Consider the following 26601-nt stretch of genomic DNA (forward strand, 5'->3'; position numbering starts at 1 on the left):
CCCACCTTGGCCCCCACCCCACCCAAATAGTTCCATATCTCATTACCTTCTTCCATTGGTCTACAACTAAGATTAGCAAAAAAAAACAAAAAAACAAAACTCAAATTCCACTGAAGAATTTTTTTAGGGCTGATTTTTTTTTAGGGTAAGATAAAAGCAGTGACAAGCATGGAAAAGTGAAAACATACATTGCTGTACATCTGCTAAAGATGAAACTTCAGCTATTTTAGCTGAATCACAAATCTGTATTTATTTTAAGTAGATACTTGTGCCTGCAAAAATTTTACTCTATGGTAATCTAGAAGAAACAGCATTAAAAAGAAGCAGAATAAACGTAAGTCTATTAGAATTCCTTTTAAGTATTATGGGCTTTTCCTTCATGTGTTTAGTTCTAAAACAGCCTCGTTATTAGGAAGTTTAACACTCTGTAAAAGAGTAACAACCAGGAATTTATATAAGCATGTCACTAAATAAAAATTATACCAAAACATATAGGCTAAGTCAATCAAGACTGACAAAATAGTAAGATTTTAGGGAAAAAACACTTGTTACATTTTTGGTAACTCATTATTTTAGCTCACAAGTCTTATAAACTGCCTGGGCCTCACTGACTTAGTCCAAATTCAGTGGACATTAAATAGCCTTTTTCCTCCCCTTTTATAGATTGCTATATCTAGTAAGTAAAAGAAACTCTATTTGAATGACACATACAAATTCAATTACTTACTGTACCTTGGGCCTTTCCTACTACAATTATTATCACTTTCTCCCTTATGGATATACCTATAATCTTAGGTAGTCAGTATATAAAAAGATTAATCCAAAACTTTAAGTTAATTTGCCAACTTGAATTACTTAAAAGTAGGTTGCTCGAGACTGAAATTTACACGTAAGATTATTTGTCAAATCTGCAAATTTTAATACTGTTTGTAATAATGTAGTAATACTGATTTAAACAGAAAATTCACTTTTCGTGTACTCTAATCATGAAGTTTACAGAAAACTGTGCTGTATGAGAAGTCCTTCTGTGCACTTACTGAAGACTCCAAAAAAAAAAAAGTGATATGAAGAATTAATCATTTGCACTCATCTTAATGAAGCAATTAATTACTTTTAAAAATGACCACTTAAAGTAAGCCAAATGGACACATTTTAAACCTACAGAAGCAAACAAAAAAAAAATCTTAAGTGGTAAGTAATTCCATAGGATCTAAAATTTTAGTAAGATAGCCAGGTTTTCAAAGACCTCTGTAGAAAAAATAAAGCTGTGAGTAACTGTAATTAAAGTAGCAAAGGGTACTGGAGTAAAAAAGCAAAAGAAAATAAACGGGTAAGCCTAAGGAAAAAAACAAGTATTACTTGCAAGATAACCTAAAGTCTAGAAAACAAAGGTTAACTCAAGGCAGTGCAACGAACAGGTTGGTGAATGCATATGTGCTCAGAAAACATCCTGAAACTTGCCTGGTAAGTAACAGCTGATTTGATATTGCTTTTAAGAAATAGTTAAGAGCAAAAAGGAAGAGGCAGCATAATCTTCTACATATTAATTCTGTTTTTTAAAAATCTAGGGGGGAAAAATACCAAGAAATGAGGTTGAATCAGTTACGGGAACTTTTTTGTTTAAAAGGAAACACAAATATGCACACACAAAAAAATGACCCATAACAACTCAAAACCACAAAAACATAAAATTCTTCTATGGTAATGCTAACTATCAAAGTAGAGGAATTATATAAATCTACTTAATGTAACATAAAAATATAACCAACTTTATGCATATATTCAATACTTTAATTATCTATTATATTTAAATATAAACATTCAGATACTAATTATTTTTTTTTTAGTCTATACATTTCCACAAATCACAGTTTCAAGTTGGAGGAAAAAAAAACCAAACATGCTCAAAATGCTGAGTCTCCATGAGAGAAACAGCAAATTTAGAAAGCCCACTAACATTTTTGATTAGCAGAAAAACTAAAAACTACCAAAATTAAACTCAGACTACAAATGTAGGTAAGAGAAAAAAACAGGATTTAAAAGCTCTCTTAAAAGCAGCAGTTTTACATGATAAAAGGTTTCAAAATTTGATATATCTGAGCAGATTTCTGACATACAAAGTAACATATTATCCACTGTGGGTATGTATTGGGTTATGTTTCATTAGGATACATTACTTATTAAAAACAAACCAAAAAAATACCAAAAAATTGCCTTTACCCAATAATTTAAATCTCAAAACCACCACCTTCCCATTTAAGTAAATTCAAATTTAAGCAAATGAGTTAAATAAACGTTATGTCTGTATATCCATCCTCTTTGTTTTAGAAAAACTGAATATAAAACCTGTTGAGTAGAAAAGATAAATTCAGAAACACTGCAAAGATCCTTTGACAGTTTTCATTTGTTAAGGAAAGAAACTGCCTAAACCATTTTGTTCTTTCCTTCTAAAGAACTTAAAATGTTTTAAAGATGTTTCAGTCTCATCTGTAAGGAAGAAACTTTCAGTTACTTCCATTTACACAGAGATTCAGGTCACTCAAATATTAATAGTAAAAGTAAATAACATTTTATAGTTATCATTCACTATTTAGGCCTGCTCCTCAAACTGCAAAAGTCTTTGGAAAGAAGGACCATCAACTGTAAACAATATGGTACTTCATTATTAAAGAAATAATGCCATTTTATACAAATTAAATTCCCCAAATTTTTGTATGTTTTTGACTAATAAACTTCCAGCAATTTTAGGTGAAGAAAGCAGGAATGATGATGTGCCAAGATTTAGCTATACAGATCTTCGAAAACTGATTGTTATCTTTAATGAAAATAATCTAAATATTCCTCAGTAAAACCCCAATTAAATAATGGAACATATTGACAAAATATTATGAAGCTATTAAAACTGCTGTTGCAGAAGAACAATTTATTAAGTGAAAAGTGTGGGTTATAAATCAGCACTCAGCAAAATCCTTTGTTAAATAAAAATAAATATACATATATAAATGTTAACCATGATTCTCTCTACATAGTGGCATTATAGGTAATTTTTAATTTCTTCTTCATGTGTCTGTGGGTTCTAAACCTGAAATATACATGTTATAAAATAATTATATATATATAATATAAACGTATTTATATAATTATAAAATAACCTGCGAAAAAACCCCAGTACTTTAGAAACTACTAGAAAAAAAAAAAAAAATTGGTATCTCCAACACTTGAATGGGTTGCACAAAGAAGCTTAACAAAAACTTTAATACTTTTACCATGTCTCCTGAGCAAGGCTAATTCTTAAGAAAAGTAAACTAGAATATAGCTATTTTCAAGTAAGTACAGAAATGTATAATCAAAGACTATAAAGTAATTCTGAAGTTTTTTCTTATTTTCAACTAATGTGCCTCTTCTCTTCCCACTTAGAAGAAGAGGTAAGTGAAGGTCTGAAACAATGCTTGAGAATTATAAACAGTAAGAAAGCTGGCAACAAAATCCAGATTTTTAAGCGCTTGAAATTGTTATCTGGATAGTTAACAATTATCTTACCTATGAAATTTTATTTCTTCTATTAGCAATATTGGTTCAATATATAAATACAACATTTTTAATAACGTGTTTCCCATCACCAAAGTAGTTTTTAAGTATTTAGTGCTAATTCCTCCTGCAAATAGCTAAGCAACTTTGGTGTTTGACTGAAATATGCATTAACGTACACAGTAACCTTTTCCAATAAAGCTCTGTAAACACAATGTGTGTTCTACCTGCCAGATAACATGCTTGTATTAAAAGCTGATTAAATGAACAACATACTGGACCTCAGGTTATTATCTTAATATAATTTTTACACTTTTATTTTACTTTCTAATGAGGTTTTCAACCCTGTATAAATAGAAATCTTTTCTTTCAGTTATGGCTGAATTATTATTAGCATTACATATCATTCCCAAAGGCTAGGCCCTAATATATGCATACTAAATATTGTATGTAATAAAGTTTAATACCTTCACTAAACCTTGTTCAACACAAAGCTATAATTAAGGATTAGTAGCTTTATTACTTTCTAGTAATAAGTCAGATAATATTATATAGGCATAACAAAAAGAGTTAAGTCTTCTTTAAACCTAGATACATTGCCAAATTAAATAATGGGAATGTTTAAAAGTATATACATGCATGGTTTTTTTTAATCTGCTAAAAAGAAAGGAACTGAATTTATTTCACCTTTAAATCAATAAGCTTCAAAAATCAAAATCTACCAAAAAGTATATATTAAACATAATTTTGTCACCAAACCTAAATAAATTGGTGCAGAACACCCTGAAATTATTCACTACCACTTCTCCTTGCTCTTGCTTAACTGCTACCATACATTCAAATACTCACATTCCACATATAATATTTAATAGTAATATATCTTTAAGGGCTATATATTATCCCACCCCCATATTTTTTTTTATCAACTTACCCCATTCTGTGCCATCCCCTGAACTCCGTGCTTCTCCAGCTCCTTCACCATCTTCAGCAGTCACTAAAAAATCAAATTCTTTCAGTGCTTCCTCAGTATCAGGATCATCAGTTAGGTCAGCAGCTAAACCTTCATTACCTATCTGTAAATGGAACATAAGCCAAAAATTATTTTTATCCTAGATTTTAAAGGGGTCCTTTATATGTTTTTAACAGCATTAACTTTATTTTTTTAATATAATTTATTGTCAAATTGGCTAACATACAGTATGTACAGTGTGCTCTTGGTTTTGGGGGTAGATTCCCGTGATTCATCGCTTCCATACAACACCCAGTGCTCATTCCAACAAGTGCCCTCCTCAATGCCCATCACCCATTCCCCTCCCTACCCATCAACCCTCAGTTTGTTCTCTGTATTTAAGAGTCTCTTATGGTTTGCCTCCCTCCCTCTCTGTTTGTAACTACTTTTCTCCCTTACCTTCCCCCCCATGGTCTTGTTAAGTTTCTCAAATTCCACATATGAGTAACACCATTAACTTTATATTTATACTCCCATTTTTAAATTACTTAAATACACAAAATTTTAGTTTTTCCATGTAGTTCACCAATCATAGATTGTACCCTATATAAATGGTTAACAGCACCATGTGAAGATTACGGTTAAGATGCGATGCAAGTAATGTGGTAGTACAAAATCGTTAAAATACTAAGCAAGAATATTTAAATTCTTTAATTATAAGATTCACAATTACCCTATTTATAGACCCATGCAATCACTTATATTCTGATACACTGTGTTGAACTGATTTCACTCGCTGAGAAGTGCCTACAGATTCTATTATTCACAGGGATATGGCATAGCTAAGAAGGATATTAACTGATCTTAGGTCAATAGCTGTGATAATAACAGTGCTATGCATCCCAGGGGGAAAAAAACAAACAAAACGAAAAAAGGGAAAGGATCAAAATCTCTATTCACCCGTGTTACACACATGAAATGTGACAGAAACACTGAGAACTGCAATTACAGTGTGGCAACTTTTTTTGAGGAAAGCTGGCATTTTCCCCACATTACTTAATATCCCAAGGAACCAAAACTTAACCTATCCACTTTTTTTTTTTTTTTAACATACTTGAAGTATTCTCAGGGTGACTGGGTGGCTCAGTCAATTAAGTGTCTGACTCTTGACTTAGGCTCAGGTCTCACAGTTCAGACAGAGCCCTGTGCTGGGCTCTCTAAGTGTGAAGCCTGCTTGGGATTCTCTCTCTCTCCCTCTGCCCCTTCCCTGCTCATGCTCTCTCCCTCTCTCAAAAATAAATAAGCATTAAAAAAATATATACTACTATGATAATTCAAAAATGGATTGTCTAATTTGCTTATATTTATAGTTAAATCACATCACTGATCAAACAGATAATCCAGTTTTCTAGGTTACAAGCAAAAGTAAATTTTTATTAATCTTTACCAAAAAACAAGAATGTGAACACACATATTTACAATCCACAGTTTACTCCCTCATCCAGAGTGGGAGTATCCCCACTGTAACTTGAGTTAATTTACCATGTGTTTTACTGCACATGAAGAGTCAGACTTTAGCAGTGACTATTAACTGTAGCAGCAGTGGAGAGAGGGTTCCTGGTTATTTTTTTTAAAGTTTCAAACCACCAACTAGCTCTATAAAAACAGACCCTTTATGGCTAGTTAGTGAATGATACACCAAATAATAATTTCTACTACATGTGGGTAATAGTAACAGCTGACTATATATAAAACTTGCATGTGATATGATAAAATAAAAAATGATCAATCACTCTAATGTAACTTAAGACATCTTGAAAATTTCTATTCCAAATAGAATAGATTTTTTTTTTTTCAAGGGGAGCAACATGTTCTTTTATTGATGCAAGTACGTCCAGTCACACCAACAACTGACATCCTGTGTTATGGTACAGCTTTGTACTCAGAGTTCATCTCAAAATACCAAAACATCATAAGGTGTGTATCAAATTGGGAAAATAAAGTAGCAAACATAGACACTGTATCAGGTAGGTACTAGGACTGATGACCCAGTGGAGTGCACACTGACATGTAAAGCTCCTTAATGTTGTATTCCAAATATATATTCTCAAGTTTTTAGCCTTTCTGTATCTCAAATACGTAAACAAAGTAATATGTACTACCAAGATACAATATGTACTATCTAGAACATCTGAAAAGTGCAAAAACACTGTGACAGTACAGTGTAAATAATCTTGTTCCACCCAGGGCTGAGGGCGACGTCCATATCGGATTGGGGAGCCACCCCTTCTTGAGGCCCCACCTCCACATCTCCAGGCTCTCCTAGGAAGCTTTGGGAATTCGCAACTAACTGACCCATCCTCACTTGGGCATCTCAGCTGCAGGCTCCTGGGAAGCCAGGCATACGGAGAGAAACAAGGGTGAGTAGTTCTGAATCTGCTTGTGCAGAATGAAAGCCCTGCTGTGAGGGAGAGAGAGTGAGAGCAGATGGCCCACCTCTGGCTTTTGAGGGATCAGGACTTGCACTCCCACAGCCACAGTGTGTGTATTAGCTAATAAAAATTAAAAAATGAGTTCCTACTTTGTGTTTATTCATCCGATGTTTATCTTTTCCTTCTGGGATGCCTTCAATCATGTCATTTTCCTCTTCTTCATCACTGTCATCAGCATTTTCTAAAAAATTGAATGTCTCAAGAACATCACCAGAAGGCCTGTCAAAGGGGAAAAAGATGAATCCAGATATTCCAATGGTTAATTCTAACATTTCTTTCTGGTTCCTATTTTAAAACAGTACTTGAAAATAGTATAGAGGGGCCCCTGGGTGGCTCAGTCAGTTAAGTGTCCAACTTTGGCTCAGATCATGATCTTCAATTCGTGAGCTTGAGCCCTGGGTTGGGCTATGCACTGACAGCTTGGACCCTGGAGCCTGCTTCAGGTTCTGTGTCTCCCTCTCTCTCTCTCTCTGCCCCTCCCCTGCTTGTGCTCTTTCTCATAAATTTTAAAAAAATAAAAGGAAGGAAAGTAGTATAAAGATTCAAATGATAACCTACTTATAATGTAACGCCTAAGTACTCTACCCAAGAAAAGATTGTTTTCTGGCTCAAGTAAAAGTGATTAAGTTTTTCCAATGTTTACTGTCCAAAATATTTTTGAGTAATTACTGTATCAAAATAAAATCACATAGTGATAGACACTCAAATGTGCTATTATTTCTCAAAATAAAGCCATCACAAGCAAGCAACTTAAACTTAGCATTTTTTTCTTTTTCTTTTTTTAAGTAAGCTCCATGCCCAACATGGGGTTTGAACTCACAACCCTAAGAGTCACATGCTCTACTGACTGAGCCAGCCAGGTGCCCCTAAACTTAGCATTTCTTAAAGTTTTACAACCTCTTGTAGTTTGGCCCAAATATTTGAAGACTAAAACCTGCCCAGATTTAAAGTTATGGGGTAAATCAGACATAGATATTCCAATCCATTTCACAGATATTCTTACCTAGAAAACAGGATTTTTAATATACTAAAGAAATACTTTCAAGTCTTTCAGAACCATTTGTGTACTAGGTAATAGTGATAATTTATTTTTATCTACCTACAAACTCATTTTTTAAGCTATAATCTGAGTTCCTCTTCTATTTACAAAAGAAGTTTTTAAAAAGCTGTTTAAATGTCTAACAACACAGCAAGAGAATGGTGGAAATTTCAGCTCAACACAGCCTCTCACAATAAAAGTCTCTGTTCTTCCATTAACTACATGACTGAATTTGGCCAAGTCACTTAAACCTTTTAGCCTCAGTTTCTTTACCTGTAAACTGTTTGGGTTGAACTAGATGATCTTTGGGTACCAAAAAGAATAATCTAAAATTTGGAGTTTTTTTTTCCCCCTCCCTGATTGTTTCTAAGGATACAATATCATTCAGACTATTTTTTTTTATTTAAAAAAAAATTTTTTTTTTAACGTTTATTTATTTTTGAGACAGAGAGAGACAGAGCATGAATGGGGGAGGGTCAGAGAGAGGGAGACACAGAATCTGAAACAGGCTCCAGGCTCCGAGCTGTCAGCACAGAGCCCGACGCGGGGCTCGAACTCACGGACCGTGAGATCATGACCTGAGCCGAAGTCGGCCGCTCAACCGACTGAGCCACCCAGGCGCCCCCAGACTATTTTTTAATAGCCCTTTAACATGGCATAGATTTTAACAGGTCTACTATACTCTGCCTGTTCCAGCACATTGTTTAAGGGCCTGCATAAAAACTGAATGTACTTAAGAGATGGTTTGTCCAAATACAAATTAGTAAAGACAAACAAAAAACTACCACAATAACAGAACATATACTTTTCAGCTCAACATTTACTGTAACTCTTAACATTTGGGGATTAAATGAAAGGCAAAATGATAGTTGACAAAATTGGTACATTAATAGCAGAAAAATAGAAAATAGTATATTGAAGACCTGAGAATTCTGTTTTGAACTTTGACAAACGAAGTAGTGTTGTCCCTTGGAGAGAAATTTCTGTCTCTAAAGTGAAACTCATGTTTTAGGTTTTTAGAATTGTTTTTGATCACAGCAATATATGTGCATGGCTTTATAAGACAAATAGAACACAATCCATAAAAGGAAAATGATGAATCCAACTTCCCAAAATTAAAAACTTTGTTCTTTGAAAGACACTGTTAAGAGAATTTAAAGAGAAGCCTATAGATTGAGAGAAAATATTTGCAAGTCACATATCTGATGAAGGACCTGTGTCCAGAACATATAAAGAACACTTAAAATGTTAACAGTAACAAATAAAACAATAAAAATGGGAAAATTACTCAAATAGACACTGTATCAAAAAGATACATGAATAGCATAAACTGATACTCAACATCATTAGTCTTTAGGAAAATGAAAATTACATCTACAAGGTCTGAGACTTTACTACTTGCATGCTAGTATGCTGTTTATTTTGAGATGTTTCTTTCTGGCATTCATGATGGTGGCCTTTGCTTTTTTGTTTTTCTTTGAGAGAGAGAGCGTGAGCAGGGGAGAGGGGCAGAGGAAGACAGGGACAGAGAGAAAGAGAAAGAGAGAGAGAATTGTAAGCAGGCTCCATGCTGAGCATAGGGCCTGACACAGGGCTCAATCCCACAACCCTCAGGTCAACAGGATCATGACCTGAGCCAAATCAAGAGTGGATCGCTCACCCAACTTTGTATGGATCTTTTTTAAAATTAATTTTATAGTGTAATTGGGAAGAATCCTTTCCAACTGGAAACACCCTTGGAAATACATGCTGTAACTATATTCCAGCTAATTTTCTTTTATTACTATTTTAATAATCTGTAAGATAATTTTACCTGTTCTTTCTGAAATTCCTAGTCAGATGTTGGCCCTGCTGGAGTGATCTATGAATTTTCCTACCTTTTCAGTTCCATTTCCTCTCTTCCCTTTTTTATTTTTGGGGGTGGGAGGTGATTCTTCCATCTTATCTTCCAAGTTTTACATAGAAATCATTTCTATGACACCTTTTAATTTCTATTAGCTTTAAGATGAACCTTTTAAAAACACATCCCACCAGGGTGCCTACGTGACTCAGTTGGTTAAGCGCCTGACTCTTGATTTCAGCTCAGATCATGATCTCACGGTTTGTGGGTTTGGGCCCTGCATTGGACCCCGTGTTGGCAGTGTAGAGCCTGCATGAGATTCTCTCCCCCTCTCTCTCTGTCCTTCACCCACCCTCATGTGCTCTCTTGCTCTCAAAATAAGTGAATAGAATAGAATAGAATAGAACAGAATAGAAGAACATCCTATTTGTTTTGTAGATGTATTATCTTCTCTCGGTCTTTTTAGAAAAGTAATTATGGTTTTGAAACTCTTCTACTCTCTGTTTTCTGAGTTTCTTTTTTTGTTTGTTTCCTTTGGTCTCTAATTACTGTATTAAAGTCTCTCCTAAATGCTCACATTTAAAAGTGAAGCACCAAAAGGCTAGCTGTATGAACTGTGTACATGGGCATGCCTTCCCAAGCAGCTGGCTTCACTTTTGCATGATAGGACAGAGGCTCACCATTTCATTGGCAGATCCCAATTGTCAGGATCATTAGGACTATTAATGTAATAAATTTCAACATCTCCCCGGGAAGGGATATCAGACCCGCTCCGCTGCCAACATACCAGATGCTGAATACTTGAAGAAAACAGGGAATCTCACTGCTTAGCTGGAGACTGAGATAATCCTCCTGTTTCCAGTTCAGGAAAATCTACCCTAAGTTGCTTTATTTCTGAAGAAATCAGAAATCACTGGTTCAACTTCACTTGAAAATATACCACCATTGGTGGAAGTGTGTTCCGTGAGCTATAGAGGATAAAAGAGGGGCACACAGCCTAATGTGGGGCTCGAACTCATGAACCATGAGATCATGACCTGAGCCAAGATCAAGAGTCGGAGGCTCAAGTGACTGCACTACCCAGGCGCCCCAGTGAGATGATGAATTTTTTTAAACTAAGATTGTGGTGATGGCTGAGTGAGTCTGAATATCCTAAAAACAAACTATATACTTTAAATGGCAGAAATGTATAGTGTGTGAATTTTATCTTAGTAAAGACATTTAATTTTAAAAAGTGTAACTGGTGATTTTCTAAGCCCAAATATAATGCAAACCTTGTTTCTTTCACACTAGTGTGTATATAACCATTGCTATTCTAGTTACAGAGTACCAATATAATTTACTGAAAATACCCTAGCAAAATTTTAAAATCATGATGTTAAAATAGCTCAGAACTGCAAGAAATCACTCTCAAATTTAAATTTAGCACCTATTTCAGAACTATAGCCATTCTCTTGGCATCAAAACTTAAAACAGGTCAATTTTAAAAAGCATCTAAGCTAAACTTTATTTGCCCCTATTACCATGTACAAGAAAAGTCTTTAAATGTGAATTCTACCTGCTTTAAAAATTGTTACCCTAGTAGTAACAAGAAGTTAAAGAGATTCATAATTCCCATTATATAAACAGTGTGAACCTACAGATCGTACCTTTTGATTTCTTGTCCTTTTTGCTTAGGAGATTCACCTCCATTCAGGATCTGTTCTAAGTTCTTTGTTTCTACCGATCCATTTGGTTCTGAACTGGATAGTCCAAGTAATGACCTTACCCGCTGAGATCGGACATCTAATATTGTATCTGTGTAACCTACTTCCTGAAGATATCTGTTAAGAGACAATTTAAAATATTAGATCCCATATATTAACACCTACAAACCTGTTAACTCAAAAATCACATCAAGCAATGACTGATCAAGGAAAAAAACCCATAATCCTGTAAAATATGATCCTCCTTTACCTCAAAATTTTCTTCTCTATACACTAGTTCCAATTCTAAGAGAACAAAGCCAATTACAAACAGAAATTTAATTAAGAAAGCATACAGGATGGCTAATGCTAATTAAGGGCCAATTATCTTGAAGCTTAAAAAACTCTAGAACCTTAAAAAACTTTAAGGAAGTGATGATATACACTATTAAAAGAAAAAAAAAAGTCCACAAAGTGGACCTCAGAATAGTAACATGCTAAGTTTAAACCTAGGTTCTTAGCCAGAGGATGATGGACGGGTTAGTTCTCCCTCTAGGATCTAAAACCTCATGGTACTGAAACTTTCTGTATATTTAATCTAGGATCCAAGGTAAGACTGGAAAAGAAAGGGACCAGATTCTGACATAAATATAGATAATGGGTCGTGAATGGTTTTGTATGATAAAGAATTTCTTCTTAAAGTATTTGACAGGCTAAGGAAGGATGCTAAACAGGAGCCTTACACAATATGCAAAAGAACAAACAATTTTTAGCTGAAAGTCAATAGCAGGGAGACTTGGTAGGACACTAACACAGCAAGAAATAAAACTGAAGAGAATAAACATGAGAAATAAAAGCAAGATACAATCGTAGAGACCTGGTGCACAAATACACATGGCAGTAGAATGAAAGAAGATACAAGAATTTTAGAAAATTTTCAGGTTTCTAGCTTGGATGGTTGGATGGTGGTTCTATTCAATGAAATGAAGAATAAAGAGTCCGGGTCTGATTTATAGGGTATCTATCAGATAATCACGTAGTAGTGAAGAAAGTGACATTTATTAGGCACAATAATAAGAAAGGTCAAAGCTCAGAAGAGATTGGACTCAGCATCTAGATTTGGGAGTTATCAGTGTTTGATGGTATTTAAACCCATGGATTTAAATGAAGTTGCCCTGAGAAAAAACTCTAGAACAGATAGCCTGGGACACAGAAACCTAAAGGGCTAAAAGAATAAGAGAAACTCAAAAAAAATTAAAAGAAAGTACTTGAGAAATAAGGGGGGAAATGGTAGCATAGAGTTAAGAATTCAAAATACAATGGTTAATGCCTTATGTGTCCAAAAGATCAAATAGGAACAAAAAAGTTCTCTTAACTATGTCTGTGAGTAGCTTCAGTGGAGTATCACAATGGAAAACAGAGTACACAGTTGACAAATGAACATGCAAGATTACAGAGATAAACTACTCTCAGAGAAAGGAGGAGAGACAAAATATTAATCCAGGCAATAAGACTAGGCTTTTATAAGAGAAATATTGTACAACTGATTTCACTATAGCTATTGGACTCTTCTAAAAACCGCAATTCTCTTTTTGTGGGGGAACAACTGCGATCACACTCTAACCATGTGGTCTGAATGAGCAGACAAAATCTCACACAATCCAGGTAAAAGCACTTGACTCAGAGTCATTTATTTCATCAAGTTAAGCCAATTCTGATTAAAACAGACTAAAACAGTAAGATATGTCACACAATTACTTTTTTTAATGTTTTATTTATTTGTTTTGAGAGAGAAAGAGAGAAAGCACGAGCAGGGGATGGGCAGACAGAGAAGGAGAGAGAGAATCCTAAGCAATGCCAGCACACAGCCCAATGCGGGGCTCAGTCCCACAAGCCGTGAGATCATGACCTGAGCTAAGATCAAGAGTCAGATGCTCAATAGACTGAGCCACCCAGGTTCCCCGCCACAGAATTACTTCTAATAATACAGCAAAGAATTTAATTATCAAAAAGCTTCCTCAAAAATTCAAGTAAAAGTAGGATTTAGCAAGCCACTTATGAAAGGTTTCAGGTTACCAGCTAAATTCCTTCTATAAACCAGTCACAGTCCCAATTAAAACCAAGTACATGAATTCTGCAATAACAGGAATGGGAGTATCTACAAGTATGAACTCTGTATTGTTTTTCTTCTGGCCTTCCAGCCATCCAGCTTTTATGACATTCTACACGATAAATAGAAAACAACATCATCCTGAGCAGTGTCCAAAGGAACATTCATAGGATACCAACTTTAAAAAGATCCAATAGTCAAAAGAAACAAGAAAGCAATAAAAACTATACACACTGTCCTAGTATCATCAAATAATTTTTTACTTGCAAAGTTACTGAACATAAGCATTCGCATACCTAGATCCTTAAAGAAAGCTGAAAATGAACTATTACTTACTGTCTTAACAGTTGTCTGCCTTGCTTCCACGTTAACTGGCTATTCTGAGGTGCTGTGGGAGCTTCTGTGTCTTTGGTTTCTTCTAAAAATTAACACATACACAAAAGAGACAATTTCACACACAGCATTTCCACTCTTGAAAATATTGCCAAAGTTCTCTCAGGGATAAATTCCCATAAAAAAATAACTGAATGTTTTATAAATGATAGAAGTAAATTAATAACTATTGAGTATTTACAGTCATTTTAAATGTGTTTATCCCAATAAACAAAACACTCAGGTACAACCTGCCTTGTTTTAAAACTGGGAAACCTAAGAGTACATTAACTATTCTACAAGGGATTCAAAAACCAAAAACTCAGGCTATGAAATGATTTCATTTCAGTGATTTCAATATTTATCGAAAAAAAAAATTGTTTTAACTATCAGAATTCTGCTGGGTTGATGGGTTCAAAATTAAAAAGCTACGTTTAATATTTACTTAAGCTATTCAAAATCAACACTGTTAAATCTAGTATATATAAAACTATTCAATGACTTAATTTTGAGTCTATCAGGAAACTTTAAATCTTACTCGTAACACTTTATATAATTAATTTCATTGTTAGAACTAAAACCAGAAAATAGTTTCTACTATATGTAAAAGACCATATTTTATTCTCAAATGAGTATATGTACTAAGAGTTTAATAAATACTGTAATCTGAGGTGAGTTAAGCTCTCAATAAGTATCCCTAGTGAGAAATTTACAAATACTTATCAGCACTAATGATACTAAAGAAATATTTTCCTAAAAATTCCCATTATGAAAATAAGATAATGCAGACAACAGAGGATCAAAGAAGATCAGCCGTCACAATGAATGCTGAGAACCTTTAGCATGGCTCACAGTTGTCAGGTTCTTAGACTCCTCAGAGTCATAAAAAGAAAAACTTACTGGTAGTTAATTCAAATATTCCCTGCCTTACTTCTCTAACTGTAACAATTCCATTATTTACACCTTCTCATTCCTCCCCTGAACAGAGAGAACGTCTAAGATTTCTAGAAATAATTATTTCATCTTAATAGCTCCTTTGTTTATATATTTCATCTATTTATACAATTTTGTTTGCTGTTAAATCATGTATAATACATAATCACTGGAGAAAAAAATACATTCTTTAAGTTTATTTATTTTGAGAGAGAGAGAGAGACAGAGCATAAGCGGGGAAGGGGCAGAGAAAGAAGGAGAGAGAGAATATCCCACAGGTCAGCAATGTCAACTAGAGCCTGATGCGGACCTCGAACCCATGAACTGTGAGATCATGACCTGAGCAGAAACCAAGAGTCAGATCCTTAACTTACTGAGCTATCCAGGTGCTCCAAAAAAATACATTTGTAAAAAGAAATACAACGCCCCAAATCCTATCATTAAAATTGTTAGTGCTTGAGACTTTATCATTCCTATTTTTCATCTCAAAATACATACATAAACTTCTCCTTTCCTTAAAAATGGGGCGAGGCACCAATGTGTATACTGTCCTATAAAGCTGCTTTTGACACCTAACATATTTGAACATTCTCTTGATGTCAATGAACACAGATTAATATTACATAAAATGATCACACAGTATTCCACAGAAAGTATATGCCTATTTAATTTAACCAGTCCACTAATGTCGACATTAGTTTCTACCTTCCATTATGATAAATAATTTTTCTATAGATATCCTTGAAGTACACCAAAAGCATATATACAGCTCAAAGAATTTTTTAACACATCAATGTAATCAGTTCCTAGATGAATAAACAAAACATTATTAGTGTCCCAAAAGCTTTCCTTGTACCTTCCTGCAGTCACTAGACAGTTCTTTAAGAGTATCAATACTATCCTGATTTATAAAAATTAGATTAATTTTTAAATTTGATACACATGAGATCATTTATATCATTTTTCAGTGTTATGTTACCTGTCCATGTTGTCAGGTGTAGTTACAGCTTTTTCACTTTTGTTGCTAAATAGCATTCCATTATGCTAAAATCATACATTACATGTATCCATTCTAATACCGCAGGTCATTCAAGCTGTTTCCAGATTTTTACAAGACACTATAAGCATTCTTATACAAGCCTTATGATGAGCACACGTATGCATTTTAAGAAGTAGAGTATGTAGACTGGAATTACTGGGCTTCAGAGCATGCCGCTGCTATGTTCCCTTTAGTCTTATTGGCAAACTACTTTCAGAGCAGTTCTATCAATCTGCAATCCCAACACCAGTAGATTTGGTTGTTCTATATCCTCATTTAGACTTGACCTTTTTTTTGTCTTTTCCATTTTAATTTAGCCATTCTGATAGGTGTCTAATTGTATGTACTGCACTTTGGTTGTATTTCCTCAATAACAAATAACATTGAGCATCATTTCATACACTTATTGGTCACTTAGATATCTTCTCTTATGGGTTGCTTTTTCTTTTGCCTATTTTCCTACTGTTATAGATTTTTCCCCCCTAAATACACAAAAAAGCTCTTTACATATTTAGATACAACCCCTTTTATAGGGTTAGGTTTAGGCCATATATATACGTATTACTGAGACATAGGTATAAAAACGTGTATCATACTTCTGTCAAGACAATATTTTATATTTTGATTTAGTTTTGGGTATATAAAAGGCAACACTAATTTGTTTAATGGTTATCTCGATCTATACTTTGAAGTCATTTTAACCAATTTTGTTTATATGTTATATATTGTCCATCACTTCATTGCTCCCCACCCCCACACTAAACACTGTGAATAGTTTTTCTACATCAATAAAGAAAATCTACTCTACTAAATATTGCTTCCCATAAATAAAACACCTGAATGTCATTTTATTCCTCATTTTGAGGAAGTTTTAAAACTTAAAACTTAAGTTTATACAGATAAAAACAAGTCTGTTTTTAGCAGGCAGCAGACACTTATCTGCTAATGATTTGTTCTACACACACTATTGCACTGAAACCAGCTAGCCAATTCTGACTGGCTCCAGGAACAATGTGGCTGCAACTAGCCTCCTTCCTCACATTTACGCAGACCAAGTTAGGGGGACAGCCCTTGAGTCAGAAAGTGAATACTTATTTTCTCAATATTCTAGCCATATTAGAAAGAAAAAGATTCAAATAAAAGCTCCAGATTCATTAACTTCTATGAAGCCACCCCACTCCCTCTAACTGCAGTAAGACTACTGTAGTCAACACGGCCCAAAATATATAGACCTTCCATCTTTTTATTTTTTATTGTTGCTTTTCCAAGGATGAGGCCATAATATTATTCCCTACTGTCAAAGTGAACCTTCACCATCACTGAAAAGCTAGATCAAAGGAAACCCATGCTGCTGATATGTTGGTCTCTTTATTTTAAAATATAGATACCAACAACCTGAAGATATAATAAATGATAAAACCGGTAAATGTAAAAAATTAAATTGTGTATGAAGTGTTTCTGCCAAGTTCTAAGTACTTAAATATTAAGTATTTAATATTAACATTAAACTAAAAACCAATTAATTTTTTAAAATTTACTCTGCCACCTAACAAAAAAAACCAACCTCCATATCTAAATTTTATCTTCCTTACCATATATGCTTTAACTTTATTAGATATGGTACAACTTTATTATGAAAGAAGAAAAACTGCATATCCAAATAAAGATACACTTTTTTCTTATCTTAGTAACCACCATCCAAGACCAGCATAGAATTCAATTTGAATGCACGATCAAAATGTATATGAGTTCTAAATATACCTGAGAAATAAGAAACTGATAACATTCCCAATATGCATAACATAAATCAAAGAATTCCTTATTCATTTCTAGATGTTTTAATCATGTAGAACCCTAAAATTAACGTTAAACTGTTAGCTTTTTCCTATATCCAGCCATCTCTTCCAAGCATAATTGTTCATCAGATACTACTCTCACACTCATTATCTATTTAGTTTAGTGTAAAATGCAAGATTTGGTACAGAGCAAGATGAAATGGAGAAGATTCTTTTCCTTCTCTTATTTGGCTGCCTATGAGGTTTCCAAATTCAGTCAAATTTCCTATTTTCAGAATTAAACTATGGTAATCACAGCTTCTCCAGATAAAAAGAACTTTGTAATAATAAAAAAGTAAACTTTTATAGAACGGGACAAGAATTATCTACAAGGGTAGAATTATTTCATTACCTTTCACTTCTGATACCAAAATGCACTCACAATTTTACACACATTTCAACACAAGGAAAAAAGGATAAATAACCTCAGGATTTAGATATAGATACGACGATTTACTTTTATTCATTTATTATTTTCCCCAAAATATTAGGCATTATTACAGTGGTCCACCATCTAACTAACCAATGCTATCGAAGCAAAATGAGGGTGAAGAAAACATGTCTGTTACAGAAAAATGAGCTTAAACCAATTTTTTTCTTGAACTGGGTCAGGAGAAGGTTAACAGAAGAATCCACTTTACCTGATTCAAAGGTTGGCATTTTCAAATCACCTTGGTTCAGTTCTGTGCCATATTTTAATTTGTGATATTTTGCCCTGAAAATTTAACAACAAATTGTTGAAAGAAAAAAATTTTTTCCTTTTCTACACAGTTAAGTAAATACTAGTATATATTTCTCTGAGAACACGAAACATAATATGAATACCTGTTTTTTAAGCTTTACGGAAATTAGAGAAAAAAGTGTACTGCTATATAAGAAAAAAAATGTAAATGTAAAAAATGAAGACAAATTTTTTCCTTATCTTTAAAGAAAAATAAAATTCCAAAACTTAGAATCTATAACAAAAGACATAATTTCAATTATAAATTTTTTTTCTAATGTTTCTATATTTTTGAAGGAGAGTGAGACAGAGAGAGAGGGAGACACAGAATCTGAAGCAGGCTCCAGGCTCTGAGCTGTCAGCACAGAGCCTAATGTGGGGTTTGAACTCACAAACTGTGAAATCATGACCTGAGCTGAAGTAGGACACTTAACCGACTGAGCCACCCACTATTCAATTTTACAGATTTAAATCTTTTCTATTCCCTTATAAGAATCAAATCCAAGTATCATCTTGTATTTGGGTCAGGGTTTCATACTTTCAAAGTATTTTCAAATACAATGCACACTGGTATAAAAGAGAATACTGTTCTATTTTGTATTATAAGAAAACGAGGCACACATACCTTTCTTGTTTTAATGCATACTCTAACATCTTTATTCTTCTTACTAAATCCTTCTTCAAGTTTTCTTGTCCTTTTCTTTCTCCTTGCAAAAATGCTATCCGGGCCTAAAAATATAACAGGTTCATTTATTTTCATTTTTTTCCTAATGATACATTAAAAAAAAAAAAAAAAAAAACAATAAATAGTAACTTGTTCATGATGGCAAGTTTTAAAATTGATAGAGGCAGTCAACCAAACTTTGTTAGTAATACAATTACTTTAAAAATCAATGACTATAAATCAGCTATTTGCTTAATCTTAAGGTCTCTAATGTTAACACTTTTTACATAATCATAAAAGGAAATTTTATACATAAAAACTGAACCTACTTCCTAACATACAAGTCACAAAAAACTAAAAAATACTATTCTCTTCATGGACACGAGACACAAAAACTTCCATGCTGTTCTGCTATCTTGGCTCCTCCCCAAATTATTATTTTTTTAAGTAAATATTTTCCCCCAAATGAGATGTTTGTTTCAAAAGACAGTAACATTACTTCAAAACCATTTTGCGTTCACAAAATACTTAAAAAATGTGTAATCTTTTCTATTCTACCCACCTACTCCAAATTGTTTCAATTCTTGAAACAGTAATACTAGAGTACTGCAAGTAGTTTAAGTAAAGCCACTGTATGTTCAAAGAACTCATTACTTTCTGTTACCATTTTTCTACTACGAGAGGGATTATTTTCTTTTCAATTGCCTTATTTTCTGTGAGAGGCAGCTTTAAAGAGCCTGGCATCTGTATGGAGACATTTGCCATTATGTACATAATTACAATAAAACTAACTTCCACAAGGGGGAGAATGCCCTTGCTGAGATGACCCATAGGTGTATTTATTAAGAAAAAGTAAAGCTACTATTAGTAAGCTAAATTATAATTTATTTTTTAAAATTTCAGTGAACATGAAATCAGAACAAATGAATTCAGCTAGATGATTTAACCCAGTAAGTTGGATCTGTTTTTCTATGATAGAAATACACTGGCCAGCAGACCAGCTAAATCAAATTGATTAATAAGAACATGTAAGTATTTAAATGTCCACTGCTATCAAAACAAGCTCTTCTCTATTACCCTTAAAAAAAATAATAAAAAAATAAAAGAATCATCTGCAACTCCTTAACACTTGTGAAGTTAGACAGCTACATAACACTTCCAAATATAAATTTCAAAACAAAAATAAAACATCAGGAGGAATGGTAACTATTCAGAACCTAAGAGTCTAAGCTGCTAAAGAAAAAAGTAGCACTTAAGCAAATGTAAAAGGTCAATTTCACCACACAGCTTCAAGAAACTCTGATTAAGTTTTTTGCCTTAACTCTCTTTTTTTCACAACAGTAAGGGCAGTCACCATCCAACGTCAACATACAACACCATTACAATATTACTGACTATATTCTCTATACTGGACTTTTCATTCCCCTAACTTATCAATTCTGTAACTGCAAATTGCACCTGTTAAACCACTTCACCTATTTTGCCCATCGCTCTAACCTCCTCCCCTGTGGTGACCACCACTTAATTCTCTGTATTTATGACTGTTCAATTTACTATGTTCTTTAGATTCCACATAAAAGTAAAGCATATCATATTTGTCTTTCCCTGGCTTATTTCACTTAGCATAAAACCTTCTAGATGCAAATCATGTTGTCACAAATGACAAGATCTCATTCTTTTTGTGGCTGAGTAATATTCCATTGTGTAATATGCCATCTTCTTTACTTGTTCAACTATCAATGGACACTTAGGTTGCTTCATATCTTGGCTATTGAAAATAATGCTGCAATAAACACAGGGGTGCACGTATCTTTTTCCAATTAGTGTTTCTATTTTCTGTGGATAAATACCCACTAATGGAATTACTGGATTATATGGTATTTCTATTCTTAATTTTTTTATTAAAGAAAATAATCTTTTTTGAGAAAGAGAGACAGAGTACAAGCAGGGGAAGAATAGAGAAAGAGACAAAGAATCTGAAGCTGGCTCCGGGCTCTGAGCTGTCAGCACAGGGCCTGACATGGGGCTCGAACTCAAAAACCACGAGTTCATGACCTGAGCCGAAGTCAGAAGCTTAACCAACTGAGCCACCCAGGCGCTCCTCTATTTTTCATTTTTTGAGGAATCTCCAGCTTGTTCCCCACAGTGGTTACAGCAATTTACACATTCCCACCCATGATGCACAAGGGTTCTCTTTTCTCTACATTCTCACCAATACCTGTTAATATTTGTCTTTTTGATATTAGCCGTCCTGATAGGTCTAAGGCAACAGGTCTCTGTGGTTTTGTTATGTATTTCCCTGATGGTTAGGGATGTGAGCATTTTTTCATGTGTCTCTTGTCCATCCAAATATCTTCTTTGGAAAAATGTCTATTTAGGTCCTCTGCACATATGTAAACCAGATTGCTGTTATTTTTTAATATTTTGTCTTTTATTTTTTTGAGAGAGACAGAGAAAGAATGCAAGCTGGGTAAGGGCAAAGAGAGAAAAGGAAAGAGAATTACAAGCAGGCTCCACATTGTCAGTGCAGAGACCAATGTGGGGCTTGAACTCAATGAACTGTGAGATCATGACCTGAGCCAAAATCAAGGGTTGGAAGCTTAACCAACTGAGCCAACCAGGTACTCCCAGATTGCCATATATATATATATTTTTTTTGGTGTTCAGTTATATAAATTTTTACATATTTTGGATATTAACCCTTTATCAAATATATCATTTGCAAATATCTCCTCCCATTCAGTAGGATAGAGAGTGAGTGAGCGAGTGAGCAAGTGAGCAGAGGAGGTGTGGAATAGAGGGGAGGATCTGAAGCAGCCTCTGTGCTGACAGTAGACAGCCTGATGCAGGGCTTGAACCCATGAACCATGAGATCATGACCTGAGCTGAAGTCAGACACTTAACTAAGCCACCCAGGCACCCCCAGATAGCTCTTCATTTTGTTGATGGTATCCTTCGCTGTGCAAAGCCTTATTTTGGTGTAGGCCCAATAGTTTATTTTTGCTTTTGTTTCCCTTGCCTGAGAGTACATATTTATTAGTAAACTGCTGCTAAGGGTGACGTCTACGACATTACTGCCTATGTTTTCTTCCATGAATTTTATGGTTTCAGGTCTCATGTTTAGGTCCTTAATCCATGTGAAATTTATTTTGTGGACCGTGTAAGAAATTGGTCTCCTTTCATTCTTTTGCATGTAGCTGTCTGGTTTTCCCAACACCATTTACTGAAGAGACTATCTTCCTCATTGTGTACTCTTGCCTCCTTTACCATAATTAACCATGTAAGTATGGGCTTATTTCTGGGTTCTCTATCCTGCTCCATTGATCCATGTGAATGTTTTTATGCCAGTACCAAACTGTTTTCATTACTATAGTTTTGTAGTGTATCTTGAATCTGGGATTGTGGTACCTCCAGCTTTGTTCTTTTTCATGGCTGCTTTGACCATTTGGGGTGCTTTGTGGGTCCATACAAATTTTAGGATTGTTTGTTCTAGTTCTGTTAAATACACTATTGGTATTTTCATAGGGGTTACACTGAATCTGTAGATTGGTCTGAGTAGTATGGATATTCTGACAATATTAGTTCTTCCAATCCATAAACATGATATACCTCCCATTTTTTTGTGTTGTCTTCAATTTCTCTCATCAATATTTTCTAGTGTTCAAAAGACAGGTCTATCACCACCTTGGTTAAATTTCTTCCTAGGTATTTCATTCCTTTTGGTGTAATTGTAAATGGGATTGTTTTCTTAATTTCTCCTTCTACCACTTCATTATTAGTTTATGTAAACTCAAGAGAATTCTGTAAATTAATTTTGTATCCTGTGACTTTACTGAATTTATTTATTAGTTATGATAGCTTTTGGGTAGAGTCTTCAGGATTTTCTATATATAGTACCATGTCACTGCAAATAGTGATGATTTTACTTCTTCCTTACCAGTTTGGATGCCTTCCCTCCCTCCTCCAACCTCTGGCCTGAATGCTATGCATAGGACTTTCAGTTCTATGTTCAATAAAAGTGACAAGTGAATACCCTTGTCTTGTTCCTGAGGGATTAAAAAAAAAAAAAACAAACAAAACTACACAGTGGTAATGCATCCTATTAGAATCTTACGTTGTTGTATATGTGCTACCAAAGCAGGCACTACAATCTAACACTATTGTGAGACTTCATTTTGACTTCTTGCCTTAGCATTCAACTTCATATTAGAAACAATCCATATATAGAGAATCTAGTAAATTAAACAAACAAGCACAAAGTACACACAAAAAAGCATGAATCTCACAGCAGCTTCTGAAGAGGAGTTGAAGAAGGATAATTCACAAACACAAAGAACCAAAAAAAAGGTGAGAATTCATTAAGACAATGCCTTTTAAAGGAGATATCTTAACCCAAACCACCTCGAGATGGGGGTAAAAGCAAAGACCAGATATGTCATGACTACTGGATATGACCTTATGACCTTGTATCACAAAGTATCTATATAGGTACTTTGAAAAGGTAAAAGTTATATCTGACAGTGATTAAAAAAAAAGACCAATTAAATAAGAGACAACATTTAATAAATTAATAACAATGAATTCTGAGCTATTTTTAAAGGACATAATTCATCACTAGTAGCATCATCTCAGCAAATAAATACTTTAAAAAGTAACTACAGGGGCACCTGGGTGGCTCAGTCAGTTAAACATTGGACTTTAGCTTAGGTCATGACCTGATAGTTTATGAGTTTGAGCCCCGCGTCCAGCTCTGTGCTGTTAGAGTGGAGCCTGGAGCCCGCTTCGAGTCCTGTGTCTCCCTCTCTCTGCCTCTCCGAGCCTCCCCCCACCCCCCCCACCCCCCGCCCTGGCTCTCTCTCAAAAATAAGCTTTAAAAATTAAAAAAAAAAAAAAAAAAAAAAAAGTAACCACAAAAAGAAATAGCCACAACATATTACGATGGCATAAAAAAAAAAAAATCATCTGGGAATAAACAAAAATGTGCAAGATCTCTGCACAAAAAACTGCAATCTGTACAGAAAAAACAATCTAAATGGACTAGCAGAGTCATAAAAAACAATTATCACACAAACTATGAGTTACTGTAACTCCACACAAACTTTCAATGTGTGTGCATGTGTGTGTGTGTGTGTGTGTGTGTGTGTGTGTGTGTGTGTGTGTGTAGAACTCGACAGGCTGATTCTAACATTTACCAAAAAATTCAAATTACCAAGAACAGGCAAGACAATCACCAAGGAAGAAGTGGTGGAACTTGCACTACCAGAAATTCAGATGGTTTCTGAAACTAGAGAAATTAAAACAGTGATTGGTACAGGGATAGACAGATTAAAAAACAAACAAAAAAACAGAACAGAAATTCCAGAAACAAACCAATATATATGAAGTCACATAATTTATCAAAGTAGAAGTTTACAACACCAAGGAAAAAATGGCAACATCAAAAATTATGCTTAGAGTGGTGCCTGGGTGGCTCAGTCGGTTGAGTGTCTGACTCTGGCGCAAGTCATGATCTTGCGGTTCATGGGTTCGAGCCCTGCGTCAGGCTCTGTGGTGACAACTCAGAGCCTGGAGCCTGCTTCAGATTCTGTCTGTCCTGTCTCTCTCACTCTCTCTCTGCCCCTTATGCTTAGTATACATGGTAAAGACATTGGGGAAGGGAGATAAAATAAAACTTCTGGCTGACACATCAGTTGTAGGATTATAGACCTAAATGTGAGGGCAGAACAATAATGCTTTTAGGATGTAATATATATCTTCAAAATCTCAGATTAAGGAAAGAATTCTTGAGCAAGACAAAAGCACTAACCGTAAAGAAAAGGATGAATAAATTCATTACCATTTTAAAAGTCTGTTCAAGATACAGCAGGGATTAGCAGCCTACCTCGGGCTTATTTTTGGACAGCCCCAGAGTGAAAAACGGCTTCATAAATGAAAGAATAGGTAACACAGACCAAAAACATGGCTCATGTAGCCTAACACACTTACTGTTAAAGTCTGTAAACCTTCTATACTATTATCAGGCAAAAATGATTTTATTTTTGTGTGAATTTATTTAATTTTTTAATGTTTATTTTTGAGAGTGAGACAGCGAGCCTAAGTAGGGGACGGGTGGGGGGTGGACAGAGGATCCAAAATAGGCTCTGCACTGACAGCAGTGAGCCTGATGCGGGGCTCAAACTCATGAACAAGATCATGACCTGAGCAGTTGGACACTCAAGTGACTAGTCACCCAAGCACCCCAGACAAAAAAGATTTTAAATCAAAACGGATTGCAAGAGACAAATGACAATATATACTACCAAAAAGTTCAATACAGCAAGAAGATAAAACAATTATAAATATTTATGTACTTAATAAGATGATCAAATATATGAAGCAAACATTGAAGGAAGAAATAATTTCACAGTAACAGGTGGAAACTTCAATATCCCACTCTCAATAACCAATCAAAGAATCAGAAAGCAGGTAAGGAAACATCTTCAATAACACAATAAACCAACTAGATCTAACAGATGTATTATACAGAACACTCTACCCAATAAAAGAATACACATTCTTCTCAGATACACGTGGGATATTCTCCAGGATGGGCCATATGTTCATGCAAATTAAGTCTCAACAGATTTAAAAAGATTAAAAAAAATTTTTCTCTGACCATAACAGAGAAAGAAATTAGTAACAAAGGAACTGGAAAACTCACAAATTAGTGGAAATTGAACAACACACTCTTAAATCATGAGGAAAATTAGAAAACACTCAGGAATAAAAATGAAAACACAACATACCAAAACCTATGAGATGCAGCAAAAGCAGTGTTGAGGGAAAAACTTATAGCTATAAATGCTTACATTAAAAAAGAAGAAAGAGGGGCACCTGGGCAGTTCAGTCAGTTAAGCATTCGACTCTTGATTTCGGCTTAGGTCATGATCTCACGGTTAGTGGGATCAAGCCCCACATCAGGCCCCATGCTGAGTGTGAAGCCTGCTAGGGATTGTCTCTTTCTCTCTCTCTCAAAATAAATAAACTTTAAAAAAAAAAAAAGAAGAAGAAAGCTGGAGCAGCTACATTAATTTCAAACAAAGCAGACTTTAGATTAAGCTAAACAGGGATAAAAAGACAGAATGCATAATGATAAAGGGGTCAAAGACATAATAATCCTTAATATGTATGCACTGACAAAAGTGTGTCAAAATCTGTGAGCAAAAACTGGTAAGACTACAAGGAGAAATAGACTAAATCACTACTATAGCCGGAGACTTCTACACTCCTGTATTAGCAACTGACAGATCTAACATACAGAAAATTAGAAAACTGACATCTATAGATTATTTTAACCAACAAGGCTATTCACATTCTTCTCAAGCCCATTCACCAAGACAGACCACATTCTGAAC

The 26601-nt window shown here is 34.5% G+C and overlaps 1 protein-coding gene across 7 annotated transcripts in view; it reads right to left on the reverse strand.

Moving 5' to 3' along the window:
* The window catches only part of STRN3 (striatin 3), a 106004-nt gene that overhangs the window by 36419 nt on the left and 42984 nt on the right, over positions 1-26601 (reverse strand). For 4 of the 7 annotated variants that reach the window (XM_042942917.1, XM_042942916.1, XM_042942915.1 and 1 more), the window contains exons 2-7: positions 19169-19272; positions 18464-18537; positions 13980-14061; positions 11498-11671; positions 7059-7188; positions 4460-4601 (exon numbers count right to left, since the gene is read on the reverse strand). In XM_042942917.1, the coding sequence (XP_042798851.1) occupies positions 4460-4601; positions 7059-7188; positions 11498-11671; positions 13980-14061; positions 18464-18537; positions 19169-19272 (706 nt within the window). Of the gene's footprint in view, positions 1-4459; positions 4602-7058; positions 7189-11497; positions 11672-13979; positions 14062-18463; positions 18538-19168; positions 19273-23144; positions 23443-24399; positions 24514-26601 lie in introns of those variants that run through there. The other 3 variants (XM_042942918.1, XM_042942921.1, XM_042942919.1) reach the window with 3 other exon arrangements.

The sequence above is a fragment of the Panthera leo genome, chromosome B3 (genome assembly GCF_018350215.1).
Source record: "Panthera leo isolate Ple1 chromosome B3, P.leo_Ple1_pat1.1, whole genome shotgun sequence".
NCBI lineage: Eukaryota > Metazoa > Chordata > Mammalia > Carnivora > Felidae > Panthera > Panthera leo.